A 27749-nucleotide genomic window follows, 5' to 3' on the forward strand; every position below is an offset into this window, starting at 1 on the left:
AAACCACTTTTTGATGCAATCAAATTGATTATTGATTATAAATGCACATGTGTTGTATTAAATATGGTGCGATGTTTTGTTTTATCAGTACAATTCATCAAAAGGTTATCATCAATCTGTCTATAAACAAACATACATGGACAGGTTTCTGAAGGGGAATAAATTAGATGTTTCTGGTTATCTGGTGAATAACATGTATACCAACTTGTCTTGTGAAAATGTATATGGAATTGGAGTAACCAATCCTGCTTTTGATTCGAGTTCCTATTTAATAGTGGGCAACCAGAAGCCCAATGCAAAGCTGGTGATGCAGCCTTATAGGCAGGTAAGAATCGGTAGTCTTCCTGATGATTTCTACAGTAGCCTGATTGATTGGTCTGGAGAGAATGTGTTTTTCATGGCCGATGGAAACCTGCTTGTTCACAACTTTTGCTCATCAAGGACATTGCAGATGTGTAGTCTTGGCAGTTTTGGTGTGACTTCGATAAAGCACAACGCATCCACGAACAGCGTGGTGCTCGGAACATCGATCGGCGTTGTTCTAAGCATAGATATGGTATCTTTGAAGATATCGAAATATCCATTTCATAAATCCAGGGTTGGCGTGATAGAGATGGATGGTACAAGCATAATAACGGGGAGCAGGGATAGAAAGATAAAGATAACAGATCTGCGCTCTGAAAAAGCCGTAGCAACCATTCTGCAGCATCGCCAGGAAGTATGTGGCCTTGGACTAAGCATAGACATAAGGTTTTTGGCATCGGGTGGAAATGATAATAGACTTTATATTTATGACTACCGAAATCTTTCACATCCAATCAAGCAGTGCTCGAATCACAAGGCAGCGGTGAAGGCAATAAGCTGGTCACCGAACTTTCCAAATCTTTTTGTTTCAGGTGGGGGCACTGCTGACAAGACCATCAAGCTCTGGGACATGAATCTTGTCAACTCGAGCAAGTCGAACACATGTCTTGTCAAGTCTATGGACTACGGATCACAGATCTGCAATATCCGATGGCTGAAGTCAAACAAGATCCTAAGTACACATGGATACTCAAGAAACGACATCCGCCTTTCTCAGATGCCTTCATTTAAGGTTGAGAAGTGTTTTGTTGGGCACAAGAATCGAGTGATCCACTTTTCATGCTCAAGCAATGAGAAGTATTTTGCTTCAGGATCGTGCGATTCAAACATAAACTTCTGGGAGTTAGGTAATGAGAAGGATGATGAAATAAAGATTAGATAGATGTATTTTATTCTATACAAATGAGTAATTCAAGAAATGCTTGTATATAAAACAACATGAATTTTATGCAAACCAATCATGCATGTAACACAGAATGATCATTAATCACTCTGGCTCAGCATCGGAAACACAGCAGCACTATGAAACACAAATATAAACAAGATGTTGTGGTAGCAAAGATTAAATGAAGCATAATGAACTGATTGAACAAGGCATGAACAGGCATCGGCATAATCCAATTGCATTTGAAGGACAACCACTACCGAGCATGATGTATCCAGAAAAAAACTTGTATGGAGTCTACGACTATCACTTTCCATACACAGACCAGTCGTTCCAGCCAATGTACATAAATCCAAAGCAACTCAACTGGATAATGAAAAGAAAAGCAAGAAGAGATGTGCTTGATTCACTCATGGTGGCGAATAGGAGAAATTACTTGCACGAGAGCAGGCATATACATGCAATGAAGAGATTGAGAGCACCATCTGGCAGATTTCTGACGAAGAGGGAAACAGAAGAATTCATCAAGAAAAATGGTTCTTAGCTCCTTACACGCCTTTAATAATAAAATGCATACTAAATAAAAGTTTTGTTTATTGATTTTCTTCGTGCATTATTATTGCCAATTATTCTCACTTGTTATTTACTAGTTCGAATTATTTGTTGGCAATCGCACATACGTTCCACCCTCGTTGTACTTTCTTGTTTGGTAGCCGATTGAAAATATCAGAGCTGCCACAACAATGTAGAAGAATATCTTGCATATTGTACTGGCCATCAACATGTCTTTGATGCTGTTATGCTTATCGCTACCTTTTGCTTCTTTGTCGCCATTTATGCTTTCATCTTGATTACTGACTTTTGCAATCTCATCAAATGGCTTATGTAGTTCAGGTTGCCTAGTTACAGGCTTTGCAAATAGCACAGGGCTCATAGACATTCCATACGGGCCTTTTTGTTCAAAAGGGAACGAGTCTAAGCGATAAGGCGCTATTGCTCTTGTCGTTATAATCAGTGAATGTCTTGATGGCTGTATGTAGTATGCACCAACTACCAGGATCATCGAAAGAATCAGCATGTTGATGTTGTTTGCGCTTCTTTTAAAAATCTTCCAAAACCAGGTTTCATGCGTGAGCCAATCAATTTCCTTTATGAAACGATTTATGTTTCACGTGCATATTGCAATCACTGTGCTTCTTTACACAAGTTGATATTTGTTACATAACATTATTCTTGGCATTTCTATCCCTGGGATGTCGATATTCAAGCTCCTGGGACTCAAGAAGAACGCCACAGAGAAGGAAATTAAGACTCATTACATAAGGAGATTAATTCAAGTGCATCCAGACAGGCCTTCAGGATCAAAATACGAATATCTTAAGCTAAATAATGCATATGAAGCATACATTAGAGACAGAGGATTCCAGGAAATGCCATATGCCGTTTGTATGCGTACAGAAATACACTCAATATCATGCAGATGTGGAGAAAAATACAAGCCTTATCATGAAGTAGACAATAGAATTGACTGTGAATGCTGTTCATGCTTCATAGAAATCGAAGACGGCATCCTTCAAATAGATGCAACTCATTAGCAAAGTCATATTTTCTATGTCCTTTGAATTTACACAACTAATCAATTACCTTGGCATACAGCTTACATTGAAAGGCTTATAGATTTGCATTCTAATAAAGTATTATAAAAAGCTCAAACTCACTTTATTCGTTTTGATTGATTTCCTGATTCTTGGGCTTCCTTCCCTTCATCATGACACGCTTTTCACGATTATGGCATCTGAGATTTCCTTTTGGATATGTCTTCGATCCACGCTCTCCAGGTGCAGGGCCCCAGAACTTAGCTGACTTTCTTGAAAACTTGTCTGTTGACACCAAGCACACATTGTCCATATCTGCACATACCTTAAATAACTCATCAAGTGTATGTATGCTTCCTCCATACTTCTCGACTTTTTCCTTCACCTCTTTTGACCACTGCAGCGCAACAATCTTCATTGCTGGCAATATCATCACCTTGTCATCATCAAGCACTTTTGCAACCACAACCGCCACTTTATCTTGCTTTCCCTCAAGCTCGCTCACGATCTTCGATATCTTCACTGGCTGTCTGTCGCTTTTCGACATCGTCAGTCGCTTAGATATCTTCTTCAGGCATAAATACGAAGTGTTCCTCGCAATCTTGCTGTAAAACCGAGAAAGTGCCTTTAAATAGACATTCGCAGAATTCGGACACTTCTTCGTTGTTACTGCAGATGATGGCAGTCTTTCAAACTTCTTAATGGACGTGCTGTACATTGCTACTTTCAGGGTAAAAATTTTCTTTCTTGATAACCATTCACCAGACTGTCTCACAACGTTCAAGCAAATGATTCAATGTTTAGTAAAGCTTAAGTATGAATTGATGGTAAACATATAACACAAGAGAATCATATAAACTAAAACATTTAATACGTTCATATAGTAAAAATCATACAATGATGTAGAAAATTAACCATACCTCACAAAACATTTCGTGCATTTCTGTAGCAAAAAAAATCATATAAATTAAAGTTTGCCATGCATTTCTGTAGCAAAAAGAGTCATACAACAAAAAGTATAAAGCAAAAAGAGACATACAACAAAAAGTATACATTCATGCATTTTTATTTATTCAATTACTACTTCTTCTCTTCGTCCTCAGAAAAGCCAAGTCCTTTGCTTACAAGACTCAATCCCTTTTCAAAAGTAGATTCATTGCATTTTCTAGCTGAACTCCAATAAAATATTTCTCCACGGATATCTACACCATCTAAATGCAAGCAAATATTGTTTTCCATCTGCTTTCTAACACATTCAATTCCTCGGATAATAATTTTCTCACTGCTCATGTCGCAATAGTCTACCATCTTTGCATCACCTTGCTCAGGAATAAAAACAGGAAGAATATGGCATTTATCATTCATTTCACTCATTAGGGCCACTTCATGCTCGAATTTGACTGCACATTAAGTGCTATTCAAATCTCATTACTACTCATGCATTATTTAATACTTCTTATACCACCTTGAACCTGTACTCTACACACACTCACTTTATGCAAACCTGCACTATTTACGGCAATATTCATGGCTCCTTGATTCATACAACATATTACAAACGACATGACATATATAAGCCTCAAAACTAAACACAAAATCCATCGCTGCATGCCTCTTTACCTCCACGCTTTGATTAAACTCAATCACACTAAGCATTTTCTTTGATCCTTTCTCTTGAATATAGCACCTAACTGTTTGCCCAAAGCATCTTTCTATATTCTCAATAACAAGTATATCACTGGAAATTATACACAAACAGCATGAACTTCCTTCTGACATAATTTTTGAATACTCATCATCTTCAAGATGCAACTTCACAATCTCAATCTTCAAATCATCAAGAATACATTGTCCATTAAGTAGCTCTGCAACGTACATATCACTCAACAAATCGTAGAAATATAACTGCTCGCTTGCTGATTCACAAATCTCTTTACAAATCGGTGACCTAAATGTAAATATCCTACTGAGGTCATGTCTGCTCACCATGCTATTTATTCCACTCACCCTAATATACATTAACAATCAACTGAAGGGTCAAAATATACTTCGCGCTAATGCCTGTATAATCTGCACAGCAAACCCAGATACATCACAATATTAAAATACATAAAGAAAAGCGTCTCCAAAACCTACACACAAGAAATATGCAGACATATACACAAACAAACGAGAAACATTTAATCACAGATAGATCTTATGTGCCTGCTTCTTAGCTTCAGAACAAGGTTAATATCCTTCGGGAATACAGTAACCCGCTTTGCATGCTGTGCACAACTCTGCGCATCCTCAAACAATCCTACAAGATAGAGTTCAAGCGCCTCCTGAATAGAGGCAAGGGCTGGGCCCTGGAATCTTACATCAGCTGCATTACTATTCTCCCTAACCACAGACCTGCAAGCTCTCTGGAAAGGAAGTCTTCGTATAAGAAACTCAGTGCTCTTCTGGTACCTTCTGATCTCCTTCAATGCAACAGATCCTGGTCTATACCTGGTCTTCTTGGCATTTCCACTCGGATTGGTTGGTGTTGCCTTGCGTGCAGACTTTGCAGACAATTGCTTGCGTGGTGCTTTTCCTCCTGTTGTTTTCCTAGCAGATTGTTTAGTTCTAGCCATTGTGGGGTAATTTTTTAGGTCTTTTATAACCAAGTTGGAGGGAAGTTTGTTGTTTCGAATTTGATTGATAAGGTTCTGATTGACGAATAAAATAATAGGAACTTCTAGGGACATTCATTGATAAAACAGTTGTGATTATCCGGGTATCACTTAATTGTTTAATTTATTTTATTCTTACATTCATCTATGTTCAAGATATACATCATTTTATTACTGTGTACTTGTTCTTGTAATCTTCTTTAATTACAGCTAAAATCTCTGAAACAAATCACAGATTACATCATTATTCATGCACTCCTTTAAAAACAAAATCAATATGAATATTCCGCCTGATCATTTCTGCTTTCCATTTCAGTAAGTCTTGGATAGATATTGTTTATATCTTGATCTTTATACATTCCTGAAGCACAATCATCCATTCATTCTTAGAAAAACGCAATTCAATTACTTAAACCCTCTCACCATACATGTAGATTTCTATGCAACATTTGCGGAGCTGTTGATTAATACCAGAGTCTTATTTTATATCTATCAACTGAATTCTCATGTATTCTCCTTTTTATGTTCATAAAGCCATTCAGTACCCCTGGCAAACGATGAAAGGAATACAATATCTTGGAGAAGCACTATCACTAATGAATGCTGCGCAAGTTTATCTCGCATCAAGGTTTCTAATAACAGACTTCATTGCAATATTCTTCATAGAAAGCTTTGTGTCTTCTTTGATAATCTTTGTGCTATGTTCTCCATTTGTTGTAAAGAAAACAACTTTCAAAGAAGTCTCGAACAATCAATTAGAGTATTTCTTCTCGGGGCTTATTGCATTCCTGACGTGCTATGTATGGTACAAATGTGCAGGTATGATATCTATAGGCTTTGGATTGGCTGCAAAGGGATTGTGTTATCCATTATCTGTGATGTTGATATTTGCCATATCATCCTCCATTACAGGAAGTATAATGAGCAACCTAAGTATGGTGGTTGTAATCTTCATCAATATTTTTCACTCTGTGGACACAAGCTTGGATGGGTTTTTTGATATCTACTCGGGCATTTTCTATCTGGCACTGTATGTGATATTTGCTGTTTCATCGGACTTCATAGCAAGATGTATGATAAATAGAAACGGAATACCGAAGTTTCTGGTTGCAAACTCGTTCTACATCATACTGTACTCATCCCTTCTTCTTCTTGATCCAGATATAGACAATAGCTCTGGAGTGCAGATCTTTATGAAGAAGAATCCGTACACATGCATTGCACTTACTTTACTGTCCACTGTTTCGAAGATCCTGGGTCCTTATTACATATATAAACAAGGAACGGTTGCATATAGTAACACAAGAGTATCTACATATGCATACTTCAACATCATAAAGTGCTTGGCTGGAAAGGACAGACTCTGGGGACTTGGCGAAGCAATTTTCCATTTAATGATATATACGATGGTGATGTTTATTGAATGAAGAGGTATACAATATGCCATTGGCTTTTTGGCTATGATTTATGTAAATGAAGATAAATTTAATGCAATGTGTTTTTTTAAAGGAGAGCATTATTGAATCTGAGATGAGATTTAAGGATTTGTTTATATTCCCTTGAATGAGTATTGACTTGGAGGCAAGCCTTAGTCAAACCGAAAGGAGTATCTTTGAGTTGATAAGAAGCCATGCTAGAACACTTGGCGATGTTGTTCCAAGGGTTGCTGGAGGATGGGTAAGAGACAAGCTAATGGGGAATTCATGCTTTGATATGGACATTGCATTGTCAAACATCAGTGGATATGAGTTTGCATTAGGGTTAAGTGAATCGGCAACAGACCATAAGATAACTACAGTGCATGTAATCAAGAACAATCATGAAAAGTCAAAACACCTGGAAACAGCTGTTGTGAGAATAAATGATATATGTGTGGATTTTGTTGGGTTAAGGAGCGAAACTTATTCCGACGCAAGGGTTCCTTGTGTGGTGCCTGCAACGCCAGAAGAGGATTCGTTTAGAAGGGACCTAACAATCAACTCGCTGTTCTATAATTTATTTACAAATGCAATTGAAGACCACACGGGCCGAGGAATTGAGGACATCCGTAATAAATTGCTGGCTACACCATTGGACCCAAAGGTGACGTTATTTGATGATCCACTGAGGATAGTCAGGATCCTCCGGTTTCATTCGAAGCTCAGGTTTGATATTGATGAAAAAATATATAATGCAATGGAAGACGAAGAGATCCGTAAGGCACTTGCAAGGAAGGTTTCGAACGAAAGGATTTACATTGAGATATCAAAGATGATCCACTATTCTATGGGGCAATATGGATTGCTTGAGATAATCCGGAGAAGATATGTAGAGCCGATATTCAAGCCTCCAGTTTTGATAGAACAGTCCTATGAACAGGGAGTCAAGTTTATAGAGGCAGTTGAGGAAATCACCAATCTGTGCACAAGGCCATATAGACGAGAAATTCTTTGCCTTTATACTATTCTGTGTTTTTTCAGCAGACAAACGATTACAGGATGCAAGAAGAGTTCATATTGCAATACTTATATAATGAAGGTTTGTCTTCCGTCATCTAAGGCATTTGTCAAGACAATAGACAGCATTGAAAAAAACCTTACTTTTCTGGACACGCATGATTTGGAGAATCTTGGAGCTGAAGGCTTCATAAGAATAGTAAGGTACATGGGAGAGATATGGTATGAGTCTCTTATTATTTACTGTGCAATAGAGCACATGAAAAATGAAAAGGAGAAGTTCAAGAACGGATTGGGAATAATATGTAAGATAATACAAGAGTCTATTGAAGAGTACTATAAGGCCACATCAATAGTAGATGCAAGCAGCCTGATAAGAGAGCTTGGGATTGTAGAATGCGAAATGCGATTCTATATTGAGGAAGGAATCGTTTATCAGCTTCTAACTCAAACTGATGATCCTAGAAAGATTGTTGAGCATTTGAAAAGAGTCAAGGGCTCACGCATGAACTTGTGATCTAGCATGAAGCTGTGCAGCAAGCCTAAGTCTAATGGCATATTACTACACGGATCTGTGATCGAAAATTAGAGTGGATATGTATACAGGATAGACAAAAATACATAAAACAAGCCAATATCTTTGTTTAATTGATTAAATCACATGCAGCAAGTATTCTTTGGTTCACCCACGGTAAACTTCGAAGAGCCTTTGGTAGTGGTAAATCCAATTTTCTTGTACTTTTCAACAAGTTTTCTTGTCAGGAAGTCAAAACTGTCATTGACACAGATATTATCCTTTGCACTTGTCATATAAAATGCATTTTTATCGATTCCGTGAGTTTTGAGAAACTCATCGACTTCATCCTCAGTGATGACGATTCGCTCCTTGTCATCAACTTTGTTTCCTAGAACAATTATTTCAACATTTCCAGTCGTGTTTTTCTTAACTTCACGAATCCAGTCTCCAAGATTTTCAAATGATTCTTTGCTTCCCATGTCAAACACTATGATTATTCCATTTGCTCCCCTGTAATAGTTCGATATGATTGCTCTGAATCTTTCTTGACCAGCAGTGTCCCATATCTGCAGCTTCACCTTTTCGTCATCAACTACCACAGTCTTCACCTTGAAGTCTACGCCTATTGTGCTTGATTGTGTGAAACTGTATGTCTCATCCGCATATCTTTTCATCAAACAAGTCTTACCCACACCGCTATTTCCGATCAGGATGATCTTGAAGAGATACTTGCATTCAAAGTCTTCTTCCATTCCCCCCTTTGTTGTCTATAATTTTATCTGAAAATGTCCAGAATTTGATTTAATAGACTGGCGATGCTTGAGTGATATTTACAGCTTGGAAATTGAGAAACAGAGGTTAGCTGTGAAACAGAATGTGTCAATCGCTGGATAAAAGATAAAACACGAGCGTGTTCGCATTGGTAATGCTATTGGCGTCGAAGATAAGGATCTATATTCTTGGAGAACCTCTGTTGAAGCCTCCTCAACACTCACCGCAGGATCTTTTCCTTCTTGAGTTTCCATCTAACGCTGCATTTGACGTATACCTTGCTACAGTTATCATATTTGTGTGCATAGGAGCATGGTTAGTGGCAATAAAGAAAACACGAGAAGACGGAACATCACTTCTGTATGTGATTGGGTTCATGCTGATATTTTGCTCTTATTGCCTCCAGAAAGCTGTGGAATTGAATAAGCTTATTAGTAAAGCCACGGTAGATACAGATGTACCTGAGCAAAAATGGTTTTGGACAAAATGGCTATATCCGAGCAGTGAAGATCATAATGTGACTACATATCAGAATGGTTATGCTGAATCTAATATACTTGAGCACAGTATGGGAAAGATATCATCATATCTGACATTGATATTCAATAATAAAGGTACAAATTCTGATGGAAATAATGCAGTAAATGGGATTGATAAGATAAAATTTGAAAGCATGAACAGTACGCATACACAGATAGCCAGTACAGATAGAAGCAGATGCACAGATAAAAAGTCATCACTAGAATGTGTTGAAACAATAGATAGAATTCGAATAGAGAATCCATCTTTAAATCAATACACATCAGACATGATGGTGAGCACATCTAGTATAAACACGGACACAAAGCATTCAGACAGTAGCAATAATGCATTAACATCGTTGCATGATGAAAAGCTTGCATTTGTAAATAGCTTTGAAACTATGAATGGAACGGAAGATAAGGCAGAAAAAAGAGAAATCACACTTAGAAATCTCATGAGGATTTTTGAATACAAGCATAAAGTAGATGAAGATCTCAAAAGACACACTGACAATATCAGAAAGGCTGAGGCTCAGACAAACAAAATACTCGATGAATTTTCAAGCACTTTTCAGGCATTTATGAAAGAAGCACAAAAAATAGAAATGGAAATGATTGGGTTTAATGCATCAACGAGGTATTTGAGAATATCGCTTAATGAATTGAAAGCTGAGATTAAAAAGTATTTCGATGGTGTGCCTGAGGTAGTGACATTCAATGGCGTTTCCCAATATCTTACGAAACTAGAAGAGAACTACCACAAGGAATCTGAAGGAAAAGGTGATGTAGGTGCAGCTGTGGAATATGAAGGATATGCTCTGGTTTATATTGCTATACAAACTGGATTGTGTTTGTTGTTTTTCATAGCTGTGCTTCTTAAGATCAGACCAGGTGTAGCGATATTGAGACCTATTATTTCTATTTTATTGATACTAGGAATACTAATAAGTGTGTTATTTCTTTTTAGTGCACAGATGCTTGATAGAGATTGCAAGTCTGGATCTGTTAATGGATGTAACTTTAGCCACACTTTTGTAAGAGAAATTAGAGGAACTGATACATCAAAAAAAGGAGAACTGAAAAGCCAGTTGGATGCAATGGCGGTGAACGGTCGAACTCTGTTGAATGAACTACGGACATATGTATTGAGAACGGCGGACGCAAATGTCAGTTCGAAGATTGCGGTGTTTTCGAATCTATTCAACAAGATAATGTTTGTATATGATGACTTTGAACATTTAACTGCAAAGAAAGTCAATAAAGAAGAGTTCTATGGGTATGTGAAGATGATGAATAGACAGCTTGAGGTGATTGGAAGGTATTTGGATGTGTCTGTGCAGAAAGATATGATTGAGATATATGCAGAAGAGAATGCATTTTCGTTCTGGTTGGATACAGAAAAAGATTTGATTGTTGAGTTGGTGCAGGCGATTACTGGATTAGATGCAGACGAAAGTGAAGGAAAGCCATCAAGGTGGTGTGTAGATGCACTTCAAGCGGTATGTGATGCAAAGGATGGATTTGATAGTCTGTTTATGCTTATGTTTGTTGCTGGTCCTGCGTTCCTAGCTCTTCTATATATTTGAGAATTTGTTTATAGGAGAGCATGAATAAAACATAAGGATATAAACACAAGAATGGATCCCCGAACGATGCGTTATGTAGTGAATAAGATCAGAGTTGAGGAGGCTGAGAAGGGGCGTATAAACAAGATATATGTACCAAAAGGGCCAGGGCTTGATGAAGAAGAACTTGTGCTGGTGGACAACAAGTATGCGTTCAAGTTTGAGTTTACTATAGGATCGAATGTTCTATTGAGTAAAATCCAAAGGGAGTTTCTGAACAAAAACATTGGAAGAGATGAAGTGGACATTAATAACCTGAATGTTGTTGAGTGTGACCAGATCTCACTGTTGAAGATTGATGTTGAGATAATAAATCTTGAGAAGGTAGAGATTGATGCAAAGGAGCTTATTGAAAAGTTTAAGGATGCGCATGTTCTGTATCCATTCAATGCCGATCAGAAGTTTTACTTTTATGTTGGGGAGATTGGATTGAAAATGACGGTAAGAGAGATCTTCACGGTGATGGATAATAAATACGGGATTCTATTGCGGAACACTGAGGTGTTCCTGAGTTCTGTGTCTGAAAGACTTGTGATTGCAAACAACTCGAAAGAGAACATGCTGCTTGACCCTAACTTCAATTTTGAGTCTCTTGGGATAGGAGGTTTGAAGCAGGAGTTTGGGAAAATGTTCCGAAGGGCTTTTGTACAGAGAGCATTTGATTCTGAGGTGATTAAGAACTTTGGAATTCCGCATGTTAAGGGAATAATTCTTTATGGGCCTCCAGGAACGGGAAAAACATTGATAGCCAGGAAGCTTGGGTCTTTGCTGAATGCAAGGCCACCTAAGATAGTGAATGGACCTGAGATTTTGAATAAGTATGTTGGACAGAGCGAAGAGAACATCCGGAATCTATTTAAGGATGCTGAGGATGAATGGCGTGCAAAGAAGGCAGATAGCAATTTGCACATGATAATATTTGATGAGATTGATGCAATATGCAGAAGAAGAGGGAATAGTGGAAATACGGGAGTTGGAGATCAGGTGGTGAACCAGCTCTTGAGTAAGATGGATGGAGTGGAAGCAATAGAGAATATACTAGTGATTGGAATGACTAATCGACTTGATTTGATTGACGAGGCACTTTTACGACCGGGCAGATTTGAGATACACCTTGAAATCTCGCTTCCAGACGAGGAGTCACGAGCAGAGATATTCAGGATACACACAAAGACAATGGAAAGCCACAAATATCTGGATGAAGGGATTGACATTGGAAAGATAGCAAAGCTTTCAAAGAACTACACGGGAGCGGAGATAACTGCGGTTGTGAAAAGTGCGGTTTCGTTTGCCTTAGAAAGAAAGGTGCATGGAGAGAAGGAGGAAGGAGGAGAGATGAATGTCATAGCAGACAAGAACATCAAGGTGTTTATGAATGACTTTATTCAAGCGCTTGATGAGGTGAAACCGGCATTTGGGATTAATGAGTCGAGTTTCCAGAGATATGAGAAGACATTCTATGAGACACCTATGTTTACTCAAGGCATTGAATATGGAAGAGGACTGCTGCAGAAGTTGAGCAAAACCAATTTGTACAACACTTCATCGCTATTATTCTATGGTGAATCAGGTGTTGGAAAGACTACGCTGGCTGTGAAGGTGTCGAGACTTTCGATGTATCCGTTCATCAAGATTATTTCGCCGAGGGATATAATTGGACTTAGCGAGCATGAGAAGGTGAATTATATCAAGGATAGATTCATGGACGCATATAAGTCTGAGGAAGCGATAGTTATACTTGATGATATTGAGAGCCTGATTGATTTTGTAAATATAGGACCACGGTTCAGTAATGCTGTTTTGCAAGCATTGAAGATATTTATCAAGGAGGAGAGTAAGAAGAAAGTGTTTGTGATTGGGACGACGAGCTCTGTTGAGGTGATGAAGGAGTGTGGGATATATGAATGTTTCCAGACATCTTATGAGGTTGAGAAGATAACGATTGCGGATTATGAGATCTTATGTGAGCAGAACCCGAGTTTTACGGATATTTGCTATAATGAGATGGCGCATAAGGATGCATTGTCAATTAAGCAGCTGCTTTTGTTACTTAACGAGCCTGATGTATCGCCAGAATGATTTTTTTGAATAAATAATTTGCTTAGAGTTAACTTTTGATCTTTTCTTATGATTATGTGACAGGATAAGTTGAATGATGCATTATCGTATCTAATATCAGTGTAGCAATTAATATGAGTTGAAAGTATCCCTTAATGAACATACTGAAGGAATTTATTATGTTGAATTTACGTAGTACTGATGTTTCTAAATGCACAGATGACGTGAAGAAAGGAATAGCTGGCATAGACCTTTTGGAAAAAGCAGAAATGACTAAAAATGTAGAACAGAGCTATTTGAATTATGTGCGGAATTTGTGTTCTATTTGTCCAGAAATGTTTGAAATTCCACCTGAGTTGAATGGATTGGAGAAAGCATGCATGATGATGTCATTTTATGATTATTCTTTTGATCTTTCTATGTATCCTTTGAGGCATAAGATTGTTGGATGTGTGCCAACCATGAGTATGATTGGCGATTGTCCGGTTTTGATTGTCAGATGTCAAGGATGCAAGGGAGAAAAGGAGCATGTGTATTGTGCGCGCGGGCATTTCTTTGGCACTGAAATGGTAGAGTCATTGGATCTTAACGAGCAGTGCATTCTTCTTATTGAGATGGTAAGGATTGCAAACATGGAGAAAGACTACGATCTTAGGAGATTGAAATTGCAGGCATATATTGACAGAATTATGTTTCCGATGAATGAAGAAAGTGCTCTGGTCAAGAAAATAGTTGATTATTACAGGATTAAGGAGTTGAATGAGTTTTTGGAACCTGATTTTGCACTGGATGATTTTGAAGCACACTTTATTAATATATTTGAGTTTCCACATGTTTTTCGATGCGACCTTGAAATCTATTTGGCAGAGATGTACTTCAACAATCTTTCATATGAAAAGGCTATTGTGTATTTTGAAAAGTACGATGTCATTATAAAGACGATTAAATGCATGAATGCCTTGAATAGAAATGAAGAAGCGGTTAGTAAAGCCAAAGCGGAGCTGGACAATCTAAAGAAGAATCCCGAGAAGAATAAGATTAGGATATGCCTATTGTTGATTGCTCTTGCAGAAATAACAGGAAATGTGCATTACTTTGATGAGGCATTTGGCTTTTATCGTTCATATGAGCCATTGAAGGCCAAAGGGAAGTTTTTTCTCGAGAATAAACTCTTTGTAAGTGCAATAGGCGCATTTGAACAAACACTTGAGCTGGTTCCGCACAATACGGATGTACTGTTTTTGTATGCATGCAGTTTGACATCTGCTGAGAGATATAAAGAGGCAAAGGATGTATATGAGAAACTAGTTGCTGATGATCAGAAGAATGTAAGTTTTCTAAGAAACCTTGGGATGTGCAGAATAAAGCTTAATGAAATTAGCAATGGGCTCAACACGCTAAAAACTGCAGCCAAGTATGATGCAAGGATGATGAGCTCATATCTATTGATGTGTATCAAGTACAAGGTTCGAGAGGAGATAATGTATTCGTTAGAGAGAGTAGGCTGGTTTTATGATCTGGAGGATGGCTTGGATTATATCTTAGAAGAGAAAATATTAAGTGTACAAGAGGTTGCAGTTGCGTTAAGCAAGAATATAAGTATTAAAGAGGATTCCAAGGAATTGATCGATAAATTTAAATCGATGAGTATTAGCTAAGATGTGCTTGCATGATTATTACATTGATTAGCCATTGTTAGATCACATCTGTGGGTTGAATTAGATCTGACTTGAGATTGATAGTGAGAATATGCAATAAATAATAAGTACTTGAATATGGATGTAATAGTATTTGTGATTGAGTATATTAGATTTATTAGATTCACGGATTGATTATCTTCTAAGATAAAGGTCGTTTGATGTAGGATGTATTGAGATTGATAGAGTAGTATCAAGATCCACTGTATGGAAAGCAAGGCATGGTGCGGCTTTTAGATCGTCTTTCTGCTTTGCGCGCCTGTTTTGAAACCAGTTTCGAACTTTTTGTTCTGATATCATTGATCTATCGGCAATGAATGCTCTCTGCTGAGCATTTGGATTTGGATTTATACTGAACTGATTGTTGAGGAAGATCCTCTGTGCTCGTGAGAGCTTGATCTTTGTGTACGCTTTTAATTCAACATTTAACGCAGTATGCATGTAAAACGGTGGATGTAGAGAAGATTTATTCTAATCAATGCAAAGATCTGAAATGTCAAATCTATTGATATCTACAGAATATTTCAATTTTATTGATAGCGATACAACAAGATATATATTAATTAAATAACAGATATGGGCTGATGATATAGATTTGTGGAAATTATATTATAGCGAGGGAATTATCTTAAGTTTCAAATGTCACGTGGATCAGATGAATGAGATTTAAATTCCAACACGAATGTGTCTTTCAATGCACCTAGAATATTTCTTGTAATTACAGTCTTCCAATGCTTCTTGTATGCAGTATGTGCAGCCTTACGAACAAGTATGCATCCAAGATAAATCGATGCAATTATATCCATGCTATTGATTGGAAATGTACATTTGGATACTATTGATGCTATAACTCCTGTGAGTATGTCTCCTTGCCCTCCTATACGCTTTGGGGAGCCATTTTCGCTAATTTCGATCTGGATATTGTTCCATTTGATAAGATCTTTTGGACCTTTCATAACATAGAATGTATTTTTATCAAGTGTATGAATATGACGCTGTTCGGAGATATTTGGAGTGATTATTTTTGTTGTAAGTGCTTGTATATTCAGAGATGTACTAAGAAATATGGCGTCTGCATCAACTACGATAGGAACATTGCGTTTATCAAGATATAAGAGTATTTTTGATATTTCATTGCATACGTGCGGTTCTGGCCGTCCCAAGCCTGGCCCTACCACACATGCAGTAACTCTATTTAGGATCCATTCATGGCACTTTATCTGACATACTATTGCTTCAGGAAGCAGATTCTTCAAGGATATGATTGATTCAGGCATAGTGAATATGTATACTAATTCGGAACCTGTTAGAAATGCGCTCGTTGCAGCAAAGTACGGAGCACCTGTGTAATACTCGCATCCTCCGATGACAAGGATGCATCCTGAGCAGCCTTTGTATGTACTCTTCAAAAGCGAGATTCTTGATTTCAATTTATCTATGGCATGCTGTAATTCTGTGTCCATTGTTATGATGATTTATTGTTTGATATAAGCCAATTCGAATCTTGTGAGTTTTCTTATGACAGGACAATGAAAGGGGAAATGCTAAAACAGATCGTTAGTTTAACAACACCCTGTAATGAAGATTCAGAGAAATAAAGTGGATCATAAGAACAACTCAGGAAGCATGGAGATAGTTGCAGAACATCAGGATGATATTTATGTTCTTGGAATGGTTATAAGTATGGGAGATATGGTAACATCGAGCACCACTCGAAAAATACAGATTGATGCGAAAACACAGCAGAGGATATCACTTACATTGAAGATCAAGATAGAGACAGTTAGTGTTGATCTTGGAAGTTCCACAATATATTTGAAAGGAAAAACGGTTGTGATGCATGAACATGTGAAGTTAGGATCATATCACACAATAGATATAGTGCCTGGTCATGCATTTGAATTAGAGAAGCAAGAATGGCCATGTCAATCAATCAAATTGCTTAAAGAGGCGACTAAGCCACAACCAGAAATGATTTTTATAATATTCTATGAGAAGGAATGTGTTGTTTCTGTAGTCTCAAAAGCCAGAGTCAGTATTTTAATCAAGCAAGAAATAAAAAACAAGAAGTTCTGTAATATTATCAAGACATTAGAAAAGCATGTGAGTATGATTGATCTTTTTGTAGTGGCAAGTGCATTTGAAGTGCGAAATGAATTCTACAAGGCTGTTTCATTTGCAAAAGAGCTTTCTAAAGTGTTGAAAAGCTTTTGTGTGGTGAAGGTTCCTGCAGAATGTAAAGGATACTCAAATTTGAAGGTTATCAATACGATTCTTACAAACAAGGAGCTTTCAAAAACGTTCCAGGGAATTCAGTATGTGGAGGATCTGAAGCAAGCAGAGAATTTTTTTGTTGCATTCGCAAAGGGCTCTGAATTGGTTTGCATTGGGATGGAGGATATCCGAGAGGCTATGGATTATGGCGCATTGGAAAGAGTGGTGATAATTGATGAGAAGGTTAAGCCGAACAATATTGAAGAGAGGATAAAGGCAGAAATGTTCTGTAAGGAGCTGGGAGCAATTAATTGTAAAATATCGATTATTCCAGCAGCGCACTTTTGTGGAGAGAAGTTGAAGGAGATGGGCGGCGTATGTGCGATGCTGAAGTTTAATTATAAATGATTTTTAAAATTGATTGCAGATTTGTGTTGATTTGAGGAAGATAAGCATTCTTGATATTGAAATAATTTTAGCCCTGAATGAGTAATAAAAGGACGGTGTATTTTTATGATCCTGAGATAGGGAATTTCAATTATGCAATGGGACATCCGATGAAGCCTCTGCGTGTGAAGATGACGCACTCACTGCTTGTTGGATATGAGCTTTATAAACACATGGATATATTGAGACCTTTCCATGCATCATACGAAAACCTGACAAGCTTCCATTCCATAGATTATATAAATTTTCTTTCGAGTGTCTCTGGGGAGAATATGGGAGAAATGCTGAAGGATCTGCATAAATTTAACATACGAGATGACTGCCCCGTGTTTCCTGGGCTATATGACTATTGTAGATTGACAGCAGGGGGGAGTATATATGCGGCTCAGAAGATTAATTCTGGAAGATATGACATTGCAATAAACTGGGCGGGTGGTTTACATCATGCAAAAAGAAGCGAGGCATCTGGGTTTTGTTATGTAAACGATATAGTGCTCGCAATTCTTGAGCTTTTGAAGTACAACAAAAGGATATTGTACATAGACATAGACATTCATCATGGAGATGGTGTTGAGGAGGCGTTCTATACTACAGACCGAGTGATGACTGTTTCATTTCACAAGTATGGAGATTATTTCCCTGGGACTGGGATGGTATCGGATGTTGGGATGGCAAGGGGAAGAGGATACTCTGTGAATGTGCCGTTAAAAGATGGGATTGATGATGAAACGTACTTTAGTGTTTTCAAGCCCGTAATTAGCAAGGTGATTGAGGTGTACCAGCCAAATGCAATTGTATTGCAATCTGGAGCAGATTCATTATCAGGAGACAAGCTTGGCTGCTTCAACCTATCGCACATTGGGCATTCAAAATGCATAAAGTTTGTGCAGAGCTTCAATATTCCTCTTATATTGCTTGGAGGAGGAGGATACACCATTGGAAATGTTTCGAAAGCATGGGCATATGACACAAGCATGCTGTTAGACGTGGAAATTCCACAGGAGATTCCGTACAACGAATACTTCTATTATTATGCACCTACTTATAAAATTGATGTTCCTACCTCTAATATGGTGAATCAAAACTCAAGAGAGAACCTTGAGAGCATTGTATCAAAGGTTTATGAAAACCTTAGAAATATTAATCATGCACCTTCTGTGCAAATGGCAAGCATTCCACCAGAGTTTATTAGCGATGCAACTGATCAGGAGGCATTTGGTAAAAACAGTTATGAAAATGATACGCTGGATTACAATAATCTTTCTAGCGTAAAAAATGATGATGTGGCTTGATTATCGAGTTATTTCGAATAAATTGTTCATTTATTTCTTATTTTCTTCATAAAATGGCATGTACGATCAATGAACAACACATTATATAAATACATGTTAGATATGTGGTTATTAAGTGAATAAAGATTTTGATTATTTATGCTATTGATTTATTCTGTATTTGCTTCAAGAGACATTTCTGCCATTTTGATGGCATTTGGGAGTGTTTTATTAATCCCCAAGAATCCAGATATGTGAACAAACACCGAGCCTTCTATTCCAGAAACCTCCACCAGTTCTTCATCTTTAAGCCCACGCCACTCCTTCTTCAGTGGATTCTTAGTTTCGAATGTTCCCTTGAACTTTGGAATGGCAATTACCTTGTAAACATCAACAGAAGGAAAAATAATTATCTTGATGTTCTTATTGTATTTCTTCTCAACTTCAAGAATTAAATCTGGGTTACAATACCTATCCAGAACTAAAAACTCATCATCAACCTCAGAAACCTTTTGCTCCACATATACATAATTATTTGCCCATCTGCTGACTCTATCCATGTAGTTGTCCAGATCTCTTCCAACTATCTCAAGCACTTCGTTAAAGCGTATTTTTTCCATATCACCAGAGTTTTCATCAGGATTGAACGAAGCCACAAAGTCTGGCATGCTCCTGATGCTTACACTCCCATTTATGTCGCATCCGTTATCAATTGCATCTGCATACAGGAAAAACTCGGAATATATCTTGTCTACAATAGTCTGGTATATCTTAATATCTGGTTTTATTCCATAAAGCGAAAGGAAATTCTTATGCATGTACTTGAATACGAGTCCGCAACTGCTCAACTTAATGTTGTATTTTTCAGAAAATGTTTCTGTAAAGCTTGGTTGGTGATGATCAAAACGTCTTTTTTCAGGATCAAAAACTCCGCCAACATCATAAACAATATCTCCTTGCTCAAATGCTGCCTTGTCTCTCGTCCTTTCAACTTCTGCTTTCGGATACATCCTCAATAGCATTGCTGTTGACAAAACTTCATCATAATGGAATCTTCCGTTGTGAGTTACTAACTTCATTATAAGGATACATAATAAAAACTAAATAATCATATTCAATAATAATACGTAAATAATCATATTCAAAAATTTTATGCATTAAAAAACTCTTTGTATCATGTAACAACAACATCTGCTTCACATTCAAACTCTATTTGCTCATAATCAACATATACCGTTACTCCCATGTCATGAGCATCGTATCTTCTTTTTCTTAAAAACATACATCTGATCTCAAAAAACGAAAACGACATTTCTCTTGCACAATGATAACGATCTTCATTACATATAATTGCATGCTTCGGTAATAAATTCACTCTCAGTTTGGCGCTTTGATAGTAATTGCTCACACATAGATATATTATAGCAGGTTCATTCAGCCTTATTGATGCCGAATGGGTTATATAAACAAACGGGGACTGCACATTTCCTAAACAAGTGTCTTGTATGTTCAAAATGCTAAGTGCTAACTCAGTAAACATACTTCCAGGCATAAATACACATCGTCTTTCAGATGACACACTTATCTCTATCTTTATTGGCAACTCATACGGAGCTATACTATCCTGAGAAATACACGGATGATCTCCAATATACTTAGAAACCATCACAAATCTTGAATTTCTTATCAAAATCTTGTCAACCAGCAAGGAACCAGATACTTCATTCTCTTTTTCAAATTCATTCAGGTTCAATTCCTTTTGATTCATGTCATTAAGCTGTTTAACATACGCAAATATCGTGCTTGTTTTTGTATCCAGAGAAATTTCCTCATTAGTAGCAGTCACCATATCTTGAAAAAACAAATCAGAAATAACCGGTGGAGAATTGTTCATAGATCCAAGTATATCCTGTAAACTTTCATTGGACTTTATGCCAATACTCTTCAATTCTTCAACTTCACTATAATCGCCATTCGCTCCCAAAATATTTTTCTTGAAGTACTTGATTGCTTCTTCTCTTGAAAAGCTCAATGTGCCCACGCTTATACCAAACACATCAAAACACTTATTCATGACAGAAACCTTGGTCAGTTTTGCATCCTCTCTTGTGTGATTCAGTACACGAATAAACAACAATGGAAAGCAATGCTTGTAGTGTAAAAAGCTTATAGAAAATGAAGGAACAACATTAAACCTGATAGTACGCCATGCCCGGAGTCCATCAGATTCAACAATCAGCTCTTGATCAAAATACCCAACACAGGGAAACATCATCTCAAATCTAAACTCATTCATACTTGTTATAAATTTTCTGTCACAGAAGCTAATTACAATCTCAGATTCATAATTCCTGATCACTTTGCAAGCAACATAACAAACTTCTCCACAATACATCTCATAAATATTTTCCATAAATATGTGCATAAACTTCACTTCTTCACCAACATCAATAAACTCTTTCATTTGGACTTTTTTATCAATTCCATTCGTTTTTAAAACCATTTCCTTGATAATGTATTTTCCTGGCTCTCTTAACATTATCTCACAATTTTGTTCGTATTGAGTCTCAACACCATTACCATTCACAATTATAGTCATGCATCCTCCAATTTTGCTCTCTATGAGCAAGCATTCATTTGGATTAAGCTCTCCTTCAAATTCACTTCTGGATCCTTGATATGACCTGAAAAATACCACTGCATTTCTAATCTTAGTGATAGATGTCTTATGCAAATAATCTTCAGCATCCGTATATTCCAAGTATTCATCCAAAACATTTCTATCTAAAAGTGGTTTATCTGATATTCCTACAATTCTCCGAATATGTGATTGAACAAAAGCAAGCGTATCCTTAGTAATGGCTCCACAATTCGCTTTACAAATCAGCATATCTGTAATTTCAAGAAAATAATCAGCGCATAATCCAGCTCTTTCCATTAAATCAGCTTTAAGATACATCACTGTGCAATCATATGCCATAGCAACTCTTTTCCTGGAGTATTCATTACTATCCAAAACCTTATTAAGGCACTCCTGCGCAAATGTCTTAAATAATGACCCACAAGTAAGATTGGGCATAAGCTTAAGTGCCAATCTTCCATTCTCTACATCTACCACAATACTCATCACTCTTATCAAGTACAATTTTGATTTCTCACCAGCATAACAAAATCTTTCAAGCATCTTGTGTGGTAGAGGCTTATTCGACAACACCAGGCAATAGATAGACATTTGAGTGCAATAACACCCAAACTCACCTTTGTTATATCTAGAATAAATCTTATATGCTTCTTTATATCTCTGTGCTAAAAAAAGACCATCTCCAATCCGTTTATCTTTAGCAGGATCGTTCTTAAAGATGTTAGAAATCGTGCTAAAACTCCATCCCTTCTCATCTACATCCAATCTTTTTTCAATCTCTGATTCAATTATCCTCTGAAATACAGTTTCCACATCTTCTGAACTTGATATTTCATTTATGCATATATTATATACATTGTTTACTTCACTTCCTGGGATTTTATCATAGATCATCACACTCACACTCTCCATAAATTCAATCTCTTCACCAAATACACACTTTCCAATCCAATACCTTAACTCACACATAGAAAATGATACATCTTTTAGTGCCTCAAAAACCAAACTGTCCATGCTTACATCCTTCTGCTTCACCCTAAAGAACGTCCTCTCCTCAATCAAATCAATAACATTTGATTGCGCTTCTTCCCCAATACATCCATCAAACACAATCTCTAATGGAATCCCCAAAACTTTCATTACATCTATTCTATTCATCCAGGGCCTAAACTATACTTGTGTAAAAGAAGTATTATCAGCATTAACAAGAATCGCCATCTTCTAATCAAACAATCAAATCAGAAAAGAATCGTGAAATTAACATTGTAGATTTATTAACTAGTTGTATGTAAGATACCTTGGCGTCGATGAAAACTTCGCATATCCTTTAACCACCTTATCAACAGCTTTCAAAAAATCCTCCTCTGTTGCAATCTTTCTCCGCTCCCTTATTGCAAACATTCCTGCCTCTGTGCACACGCTTCTCAGCTCAGCACCTGTTGCATTGTTGCACAGTCTTGCGATCAAATCAAACCGAATACTTTTATCTACACTCATTGTCTTTGCATGTATTCTCAAGATCGATGCCCTTCCATCAAGATCAGGCAATCCAAACTCAACTTTCCTATCAAGTCGTCCAGGACGAAGGAGTGCTGGATCAAGAGTATCCGGTCTATTCGTAGCCATCAGGACTTTTATATTTCCTCGCGGATCAAATCCATCCAGTTGATTTATTAGCTCCAACATCGTCCTTTGTACCTCATTGTCATCATCATCATCAAATCTAGTTCCTCCAAATGCATCAACCTCATCAAAAAAAATTATACATGCTTTCTTCCCCTTCGCCATGCTAAATATTTCTCTAACCATCCTAGCACCTTCTCCTACATACTTCTGCACAAGTTCTGATCCAATCACTCGGATAAAACATGCATTTGTCCTGTTAGCAACTGCTCTTGCTATCAGCGTTTTTCCTGTTCCTGGAGGCCCATAAAGCAAAACGCCCTTTGGTGGATCTATTCCCAATGCAACAAACTTTTCCGGATTCAGTAGTGGTGCTTCAACAACCTCTCGTATCTTCTCTATCTCTTCAACACAGCCACCTATATCGCTATAAGTCACATCAGGCCTTTCTTCAACTTGCATCAATGTCACAGATGCATCTATTTTTCTTGGAAGTGGCAATACAATCTGATATTTGTTTCTATCCACTCCAACCCTCATCCCTTCCTGTATTAGACTTGCATCAAGCTTTTTTGACTTTCCTACAATAAACTTTGCTATCATTTTAATTCCTATCATATATCTTGCCTCATGGTATCCATCAAGGATCTTACACACCCGTGCAACTTGCAAATTAGGTTCACTTTGAATCCTGTTTCTATCTCCAAGAAGGTCCCAGCACATTGGCGGTGCAAGTCCTGTTTCTACTTCCTTTGTCCCAAGCTTCAAGCTAATCTGTTCGAAAAGTCTTTTTATTTCGTCTTCTTTCTCAACTATTCCGTCTGTGTAGTAGTTTCTTCCATAGCTGAGCATAAATCCTACATCCTTCTCATCAATTATGTTATCTTGCTTCTGATTACTCATCAAAGGGTTTACCTAACAAACAATTTGAGCTAAAAATGCAAATCGAATTAAGTTAACAACAAAAGCCAGGGCACATACATCACATAATGCGTCTCTAAATCACCAATTGAGCATAAACATATCATAATGTTCATAACAATAAAACGAGTGCCCCCACTCGGGATCGAACCAAGGACCTCGTCCTAGTAAGGGACGCGTGATAACCACTACACTACAGGGGCCTCACTGATATCGTCTAATCATATACAAAGTATTTTAGCATCATATAACATTCACAATAATACATATATTCATCACAATATAAACAATTACCACAATAGCACGCATATTGACAATTCATTCACCACATGATATCCCATTGAAAATATCACTCACAAACTTACACACTCACATTCTATTTTACAATTAAATCAATTCATTTTATTCATATTCTCAAGTACAATCAGTTCATTTTATTCATATTCTCAAATACCTTACTCAATGTAATAAACAACCTTATTCCCAAGCACCTTATACTTCACTTTCATATATTCTCTTTCCCTATCAAAAACCACCACTCTCCCATCTATTTCTGTTGAAACACCACTACTCAAAGGCTCAACTCTCACAACAATATCATACTTGTACCAGTCAGTCACTTTGCATGTATTCGATCTGTATACATCAATCCATCCGCTTGCATTGCATTCATGCACATTCAATGCACACCAGACATCATCCAAAATACCAGAATCCACATAACTACACTCGTACACAGATTTCACACTCACATTCCATCCATATCGCACTGCAATCTTTTTGTAATGCTCAGAGCTTTCGTTAAATGCAAATATACACGCTTTCAGAATATCAGACATCTCAACTACAAAAAAATCCACATTCTGAGGTAAAACCTCATCAATACATATCCTTCTATTTTCAAACAATTTCACATCCAACACTTCACTAAGAGATCGTCCTATCATTCCAGCCAGGCCTATTAATCAAATCTTTTATTCAAACGCAATCCCTCTAAAAACTCGTCTTGCTCAATCATGCTTACTAATTTGATTCTTCAGATCTGTAATTCCTCCATGAATCGAATACGCTTCAACACCTTCGTCTTTTAGAATCTTGACTCCTTTCTTAGACGTAATTCCTTTCTTACAAACCACGCATATCTTCTTTCCTACATCAGGCCCCTGCGACTTTATCATCTTGATCTTGCTTTTCAACTCATCCAGTGGAATATTTATAGATCCTTTGGCCCTCAACATTCGATATTGAATTACAGTTCTTACATCTATTACAAGCCATGCGTCTAGATCATTTGATATTTCCTGCCAACTCTTGCAAGAAAGCTCATCTCTTGTTCCATCGCATTGTTGTGTATGTAAATCCTTGCATGAATTATCATCAGGTTCAATTAAACTCTTATTTGTACATGCCTTACAAATACTCTTAGGACTTCTGAGCTTAGCCGTTGTAATATCAAAAGTCGTTCCATTAAACACAATCATCCTAGACTCATCATCTCCTAGTATCAACTTAATAACTTCCAATGCTTGCATAGATCCAATTATTCCACACATCGGGCCAACTACACCTGCATTCTCACAGGTTAACACTCCAGTTTTCATGCTAGGAAACAAACATCTATAACAAGGTCCAGTCGGCATAAGCTTGTATATCTGTCCCTCCCACTGTAAAACAGATCCGCAGATAAGCACTTTCTTCAATAACTTGCAGAAATCGTTCAGCAAATACCTAGTCTCTATTCTGTCTGTGCAGTCAACAACCACATCGTATTCATTAATAATTCGCTCTGCATTAGTTGCATCCAGAGCCTCATTGTATACAGACACATTTATTGACGAGTTAATTTGCTTCACAAACTCAGAAGCCACTGTCACTTTAAATTCAGATATATTCTTCTCTGTATACAACACTTGCCTTGGTAGATTATGGATCTCTATCTTGTCAAAATCAATAAGCCCAATCCTCTTCAATCCACACGATGACAGGTACATAGCCACAGGTATACCAAGTCCTCCACAGCCAACTACTAGCACGCTAGAATTACCAAGCTTATGCTGTCCTTCTATACCAATACCTTCCACAATTGCTTGTCGAGAGTATCGCTCTGCATCACTCATGGACAGATCAGACTCCAGAAGCATCAAAGGGCAAACCTAAACACTTGCAAAATACATCACAAGAATCCCTTGATGAGCAATAAGCACCTGCATAGCAAACGTATACCAACTAGTCATACAGGTAGTAAGCGCAAAAGGTATAAGAAGAAAAATAAAGACATCGTGTGCATACACAGACCGGATGACATTGATGAATCTCTTATTGATAAGTTCAAGAATAGGCAAAAAACAAGCGAGATGGAATGTCATATAAAAAAAGCAATCTTTCGAAACGAATTATTCAACCTTGATGATAGACTAGATTTTGAAAATGGAGATTTAATTGTGAAGAACATCAGGATGTGTATAACAACCTCGTCATTTCCATCAAGAGACGGTGATTACATCTTTGTAGGCGTTAAAAACGTGTTTGATGGACAATCCACATTTACCTTTGCTTCTGGAGAGTCTGAGATTTATCTCTTTGATAAAGAAATGCTTTTGAGACACGTACTAAGGTTTTCATATGGATATTGTAGAAAGATAAAAACAAGATTGGTGGGTAAAAGCATAAGCTGTGTTGCATTATTCAGTGACGGTATAATCAGAAGATTTGAGTTCAATGGTGAAGTAACAAATATGCGCGAAGTAAATGCAAAGGAAATAGTGGATATTGAAGTTAATAAAAACCACGGTATCATCTTTGCAACAAATGGTAGCAGTGTTATCTGGATATCTGGAGAGTCCATTGTTTCTAGATTTGGCATAGCAAAAGGATTGATTACATCGATTGCAATTAGAGAACCTGAGAATGAAGATGGAAGTATAATGGAGCATAAAAAAAGCATAAACAGAAACAATATAAATGAAAGCACAATTGAGTTCTATGCATTATCGTTGAGTGGAAAGATTATTACGTTTGACTTCAGCTTTCAGGAAGTAAAAAATGCTTCATTTCCTTCTGGATACACGTTTATCAAGACTTTGGAGTCAAGCAATAACGTGCTTATTGTGGATACTCTTAATAATTCAACAAAGACGATTTGTTCAAAGAGCGATATGAAAAAGACGAGTGCAGTATTCAATTATTCCATTTCGTGCCTGGATAACTATGGCAAAAGTACAATAACTGGTGGTTTTGACGGAGTGGTGCGATGTGCAACGCTCAATAAGAGGAATGCAAATGAAAAGCCGATCTTTCAACTCGTAAGAAGGAGCACAGATGTATTACTAGGGCACTTGCACAAGGAATTCAAGATTTTCGATCCCCAAGGCAGACTTCGCAATGACTTTTGGGAAAAGGTTGTTGGTGTTCATGTTGGAAATGATTTTTTGTATGCTCTGTATAGTTGTGGAATTATTATTATTATGAAGCTATCATGAAGCATCAATAATATATGTATAGTATAAAACT

General features: G+C 37.2%; 24 protein-coding genes and 1 non-coding gene across 25 annotated transcripts; 11 read left to right on the forward strand and 14 right to left on the reverse strand.

Moving 5' to 3' along the window:
• Positions 1-136: 136 nt before the first annotated feature.
• Positions 137-1246, forward strand: M896_030200 (WD40 domain-containing protein; the record flags this gene model as incomplete). Its single annotated transcript, XM_014708591.1, has 1 exon — positions 137-1246. One exon carries the CDS (start codon positions 137-139, stop codon positions 1244-1246), a length of 1110 nt encoding a protein of 369 aa, XP_014564077.1.
• A 184-nt stretch (positions 1247-1430) lies between these two features.
• Positions 1431-1793, forward strand: M896_030210 (subunit B of CCAAT-binding transcription factor; the record flags this gene model as incomplete). Its single annotated transcript, XM_014708592.1, has 1 exon — positions 1431-1793. One exon carries the CDS (start codon positions 1431-1433, stop codon positions 1791-1793), a length of 363 nt encoding a protein of 120 aa, XP_014564078.1.
• Positions 1794-1895: 102 nt separating this feature from the next.
• M896_030220 (uncharacterized protein) lies at positions 1896-2327 on the reverse strand (the record flags this gene model as incomplete). Its single annotated transcript, XM_014708593.1, has 1 exon — positions 1896-2327. The coding sequence occupies one exon, from the start codon at positions 2325-2327 to the stop codon at positions 1896-1898; it is 432 nt and encodes a 143-aa protein (XP_014564079.1).
• A 175-nt stretch (positions 2328-2502) lies between these two features.
• M896_030230 (uncharacterized protein) lies at positions 2503-2844 on the forward strand (the record flags this gene model as incomplete). Its single annotated transcript, XM_014708594.1, has 1 exon — positions 2503-2844. The coding sequence occupies one exon, from the start codon at positions 2503-2505 to the stop codon at positions 2842-2844; it is 342 nt and encodes a 113-aa protein (XP_014564080.1).
• A 124-nt stretch (positions 2845-2968) lies between these two features.
• Positions 2969-3562, reverse strand: M896_030240 (ribosomal protein L18; the record flags this gene model as incomplete). The annotated part of the gene is made up of 1 exon (XM_014708595.1): positions 2969-3562. One exon carries the CDS (start codon positions 3560-3562, stop codon positions 2969-2971), a length of 594 nt encoding a protein of 197 aa, XP_014564081.1.
• Positions 3563-3924: 362 nt separating this feature from the next.
• Positions 3925-4209, reverse strand: M896_030250 (uncharacterized protein; the record flags this gene model as incomplete). Its single annotated transcript, XM_014708596.1, has 1 exon — positions 3925-4209. The coding sequence occupies one exon, from the start codon at positions 4207-4209 to the stop codon at positions 3925-3927; it is 285 nt and encodes a 94-aa protein (XP_014564082.1).
• Positions 4210-4353: 144 nt separating this feature from the next.
• M896_030260 (uncharacterized protein) lies at positions 4354-4863 on the reverse strand (the record flags this gene model as incomplete). The annotated part of the gene is made up of 1 exon (XM_014708597.1): positions 4354-4863. The coding sequence occupies one exon, from the start codon at positions 4861-4863 to the stop codon at positions 4354-4356; it is 510 nt and encodes a 169-aa protein (XP_014564083.1).
• A 161-nt stretch (positions 4864-5024) lies between these two features.
• Positions 5025-5459, reverse strand: M896_030270 (histone H3; the record flags this gene model as incomplete). The annotated part of the gene is made up of 1 exon (XM_014708598.1): positions 5025-5459. One exon carries the CDS (start codon positions 5457-5459, stop codon positions 5025-5027), a length of 435 nt encoding a protein of 144 aa, XP_014564084.1.
• A 596-nt stretch (positions 5460-6055) lies between these two features.
• On the forward strand, positions 6056-6925 carry M896_030280 (uncharacterized protein; the record flags this gene model as incomplete). Its single annotated transcript, XM_014708599.1, has 1 exon — positions 6056-6925. One exon carries the CDS (start codon positions 6056-6058, stop codon positions 6923-6925), a length of 870 nt encoding a protein of 289 aa, XP_014564085.1.
• Positions 6926-7061: 136 nt separating this feature from the next.
• M896_030290 (tRNA nucleotidyltransferase/poly(A) polymerase) lies at positions 7062-8450 on the forward strand (the record flags this gene model as incomplete). Its single annotated transcript, XM_014708600.1, has 1 exon — positions 7062-8450. The coding sequence occupies one exon, from the start codon at positions 7062-7064 to the stop codon at positions 8448-8450; it is 1389 nt and encodes a 462-aa protein (XP_014564086.1).
• A 140-nt stretch (positions 8451-8590) lies between these two features.
• Positions 8591-9202, reverse strand: M896_030300 (Rab GTPase; the record flags this gene model as incomplete). The annotated part of the gene is made up of 1 exon (XM_014708601.1): positions 8591-9202. The coding sequence occupies one exon, from the start codon at positions 9200-9202 to the stop codon at positions 8591-8593; it is 612 nt and encodes a 203-aa protein (XP_014564087.1).
• Positions 9203-9375: 173 nt separating this feature from the next.
• Positions 9376-11328, forward strand: M896_030310 (uncharacterized protein; the record flags this gene model as incomplete). The annotated part of the gene is made up of 1 exon (XM_014708602.1): positions 9376-11328. One exon carries the CDS (start codon positions 9376-9378, stop codon positions 11326-11328), a length of 1953 nt encoding a protein of 650 aa, XP_014564088.1.
• Positions 11329-11394: 66 nt separating this feature from the next.
• Positions 11395-13446, forward strand: M896_030320 (Cdc48-like ATPase; the record flags this gene model as incomplete). Its single annotated transcript, XM_014708603.1, has 1 exon — positions 11395-13446. The coding sequence occupies one exon, from the start codon at positions 11395-11397 to the stop codon at positions 13444-13446; it is 2052 nt and encodes a 683-aa protein (XP_014564089.1).
• A 134-nt stretch (positions 13447-13580) lies between these two features.
• M896_030330 (uncharacterized protein) lies at positions 13581-15083 on the forward strand (the record flags this gene model as incomplete). The annotated part of the gene is made up of 1 exon (XM_014708604.1): positions 13581-15083. One exon carries the CDS (start codon positions 13581-13583, stop codon positions 15081-15083), a length of 1503 nt encoding a protein of 500 aa, XP_014564090.1.
• Positions 15084-15257: 174 nt separating this feature from the next.
• Positions 15258-15563, reverse strand: M896_030340 (homeobox domain-containing protein; the record flags this gene model as incomplete). Its single annotated transcript, XM_014708605.1, has 1 exon — positions 15258-15563. The coding sequence occupies one exon, from the start codon at positions 15561-15563 to the stop codon at positions 15258-15260; it is 306 nt and encodes a 101-aa protein (XP_014564091.1).
• Positions 15564-15757: 194 nt separating this feature from the next.
• M896_030350 (putative sugar kinase) lies at positions 15758-16585 on the reverse strand (the record flags this gene model as incomplete). The annotated part of the gene is made up of 1 exon (XM_014708606.1): positions 15758-16585. One exon carries the CDS (start codon positions 16583-16585, stop codon positions 15758-15760), a length of 828 nt encoding a protein of 275 aa, XP_014564092.1.
• Positions 16586-16700: 115 nt separating this feature from the next.
• On the forward strand, positions 16701-17744 carry M896_030360 (PelA-like RNA-binding protein; the record flags this gene model as incomplete). The annotated part of the gene is made up of 1 exon (XM_014708607.1): positions 16701-17744. The coding sequence occupies one exon, from the start codon at positions 16701-16703 to the stop codon at positions 17742-17744; it is 1044 nt and encodes a 347-aa protein (XP_014564093.1).
• A 77-nt stretch (positions 17745-17821) lies between these two features.
• M896_030370 (histone deacetylase) lies at positions 17822-19075 on the forward strand (the record flags this gene model as incomplete). Its single annotated transcript, XM_014708608.1, has 1 exon — positions 17822-19075. The coding sequence occupies one exon, from the start codon at positions 17822-17824 to the stop codon at positions 19073-19075; it is 1254 nt and encodes a 417-aa protein (XP_014564094.1).
• A 149-nt stretch (positions 19076-19224) lies between these two features.
• On the reverse strand, positions 19225-20133 carry M896_030380 (Myg1-like protein; the record flags this gene model as incomplete). The annotated part of the gene is made up of 1 exon (XM_014708609.1): positions 19225-20133. One exon carries the CDS (start codon positions 20131-20133, stop codon positions 19225-19227), a length of 909 nt encoding a protein of 302 aa, XP_014564095.1.
• A 95-nt stretch (positions 20134-20228) lies between these two features.
• M896_030390 (uncharacterized protein) lies at positions 20229-22853 on the reverse strand (the record flags this gene model as incomplete). Its single annotated transcript, XM_014708610.1, has 1 exon — positions 20229-22853. One exon carries the CDS (start codon positions 22851-22853, stop codon positions 20229-20231), a length of 2625 nt encoding a protein of 874 aa, XP_014564096.1.
• A 120-nt stretch (positions 22854-22973) lies between these two features.
• On the reverse strand, positions 22974-24221 carry M896_030400 (regulatory subunit of ATP-dependent 26S proteasome; the record flags this gene model as incomplete). The annotated part of the gene is made up of 1 exon (XM_014708611.1): positions 22974-24221. One exon carries the CDS (start codon positions 24219-24221, stop codon positions 22974-22976), a length of 1248 nt encoding a protein of 415 aa, XP_014564097.1.
• A 148-nt stretch (positions 24222-24369) lies between these two features.
• Positions 24370-24442, reverse strand: M896_030410. The gene has a single exon. It is a non-coding gene; the product is annotated as a tRNA-Val (tRNA).
• A 252-nt stretch (positions 24443-24694) lies between these two features.
• Positions 24695-25186, reverse strand: M896_030420 (uncharacterized protein; the record flags this gene model as incomplete). The annotated part of the gene is made up of 1 exon (XM_014708612.1): positions 24695-25186. One exon carries the CDS (start codon positions 25184-25186, stop codon positions 24695-24697), a length of 492 nt encoding a protein of 163 aa, XP_014564098.1.
• A 63-nt stretch (positions 25187-25249) lies between these two features.
• On the reverse strand, positions 25250-26380 carry M896_030430 (molybdopterin biosynthesis protein MoeB; the record flags this gene model as incomplete). The annotated part of the gene is made up of 1 exon (XM_014708613.1): positions 25250-26380. One exon carries the CDS (start codon positions 26378-26380, stop codon positions 25250-25252), a length of 1131 nt encoding a protein of 376 aa, XP_014564099.1.
• Positions 26381-26428: 48 nt separating this feature from the next.
• On the forward strand, positions 26429-27718 carry M896_030440 (uncharacterized protein; the record flags this gene model as incomplete). The annotated part of the gene is made up of 1 exon (XM_014708614.1): positions 26429-27718. One exon carries the CDS (start codon positions 26429-26431, stop codon positions 27716-27718), a length of 1290 nt encoding a protein of 429 aa, XP_014564100.1.
• Between the last annotated feature and the right edge of the window lie 31 nt (positions 27719-27749).

Source organism: Ordospora colligata, assembly GCF_000803265.1.
Source record: "Ordospora colligata OC4 chromosome Unknown contig_03, whole genome shotgun sequence".
Classification (NCBI taxonomy): Eukaryota; Fungi; Microsporidia; family Ordosporidae; genus Ordospora; species Ordospora colligata.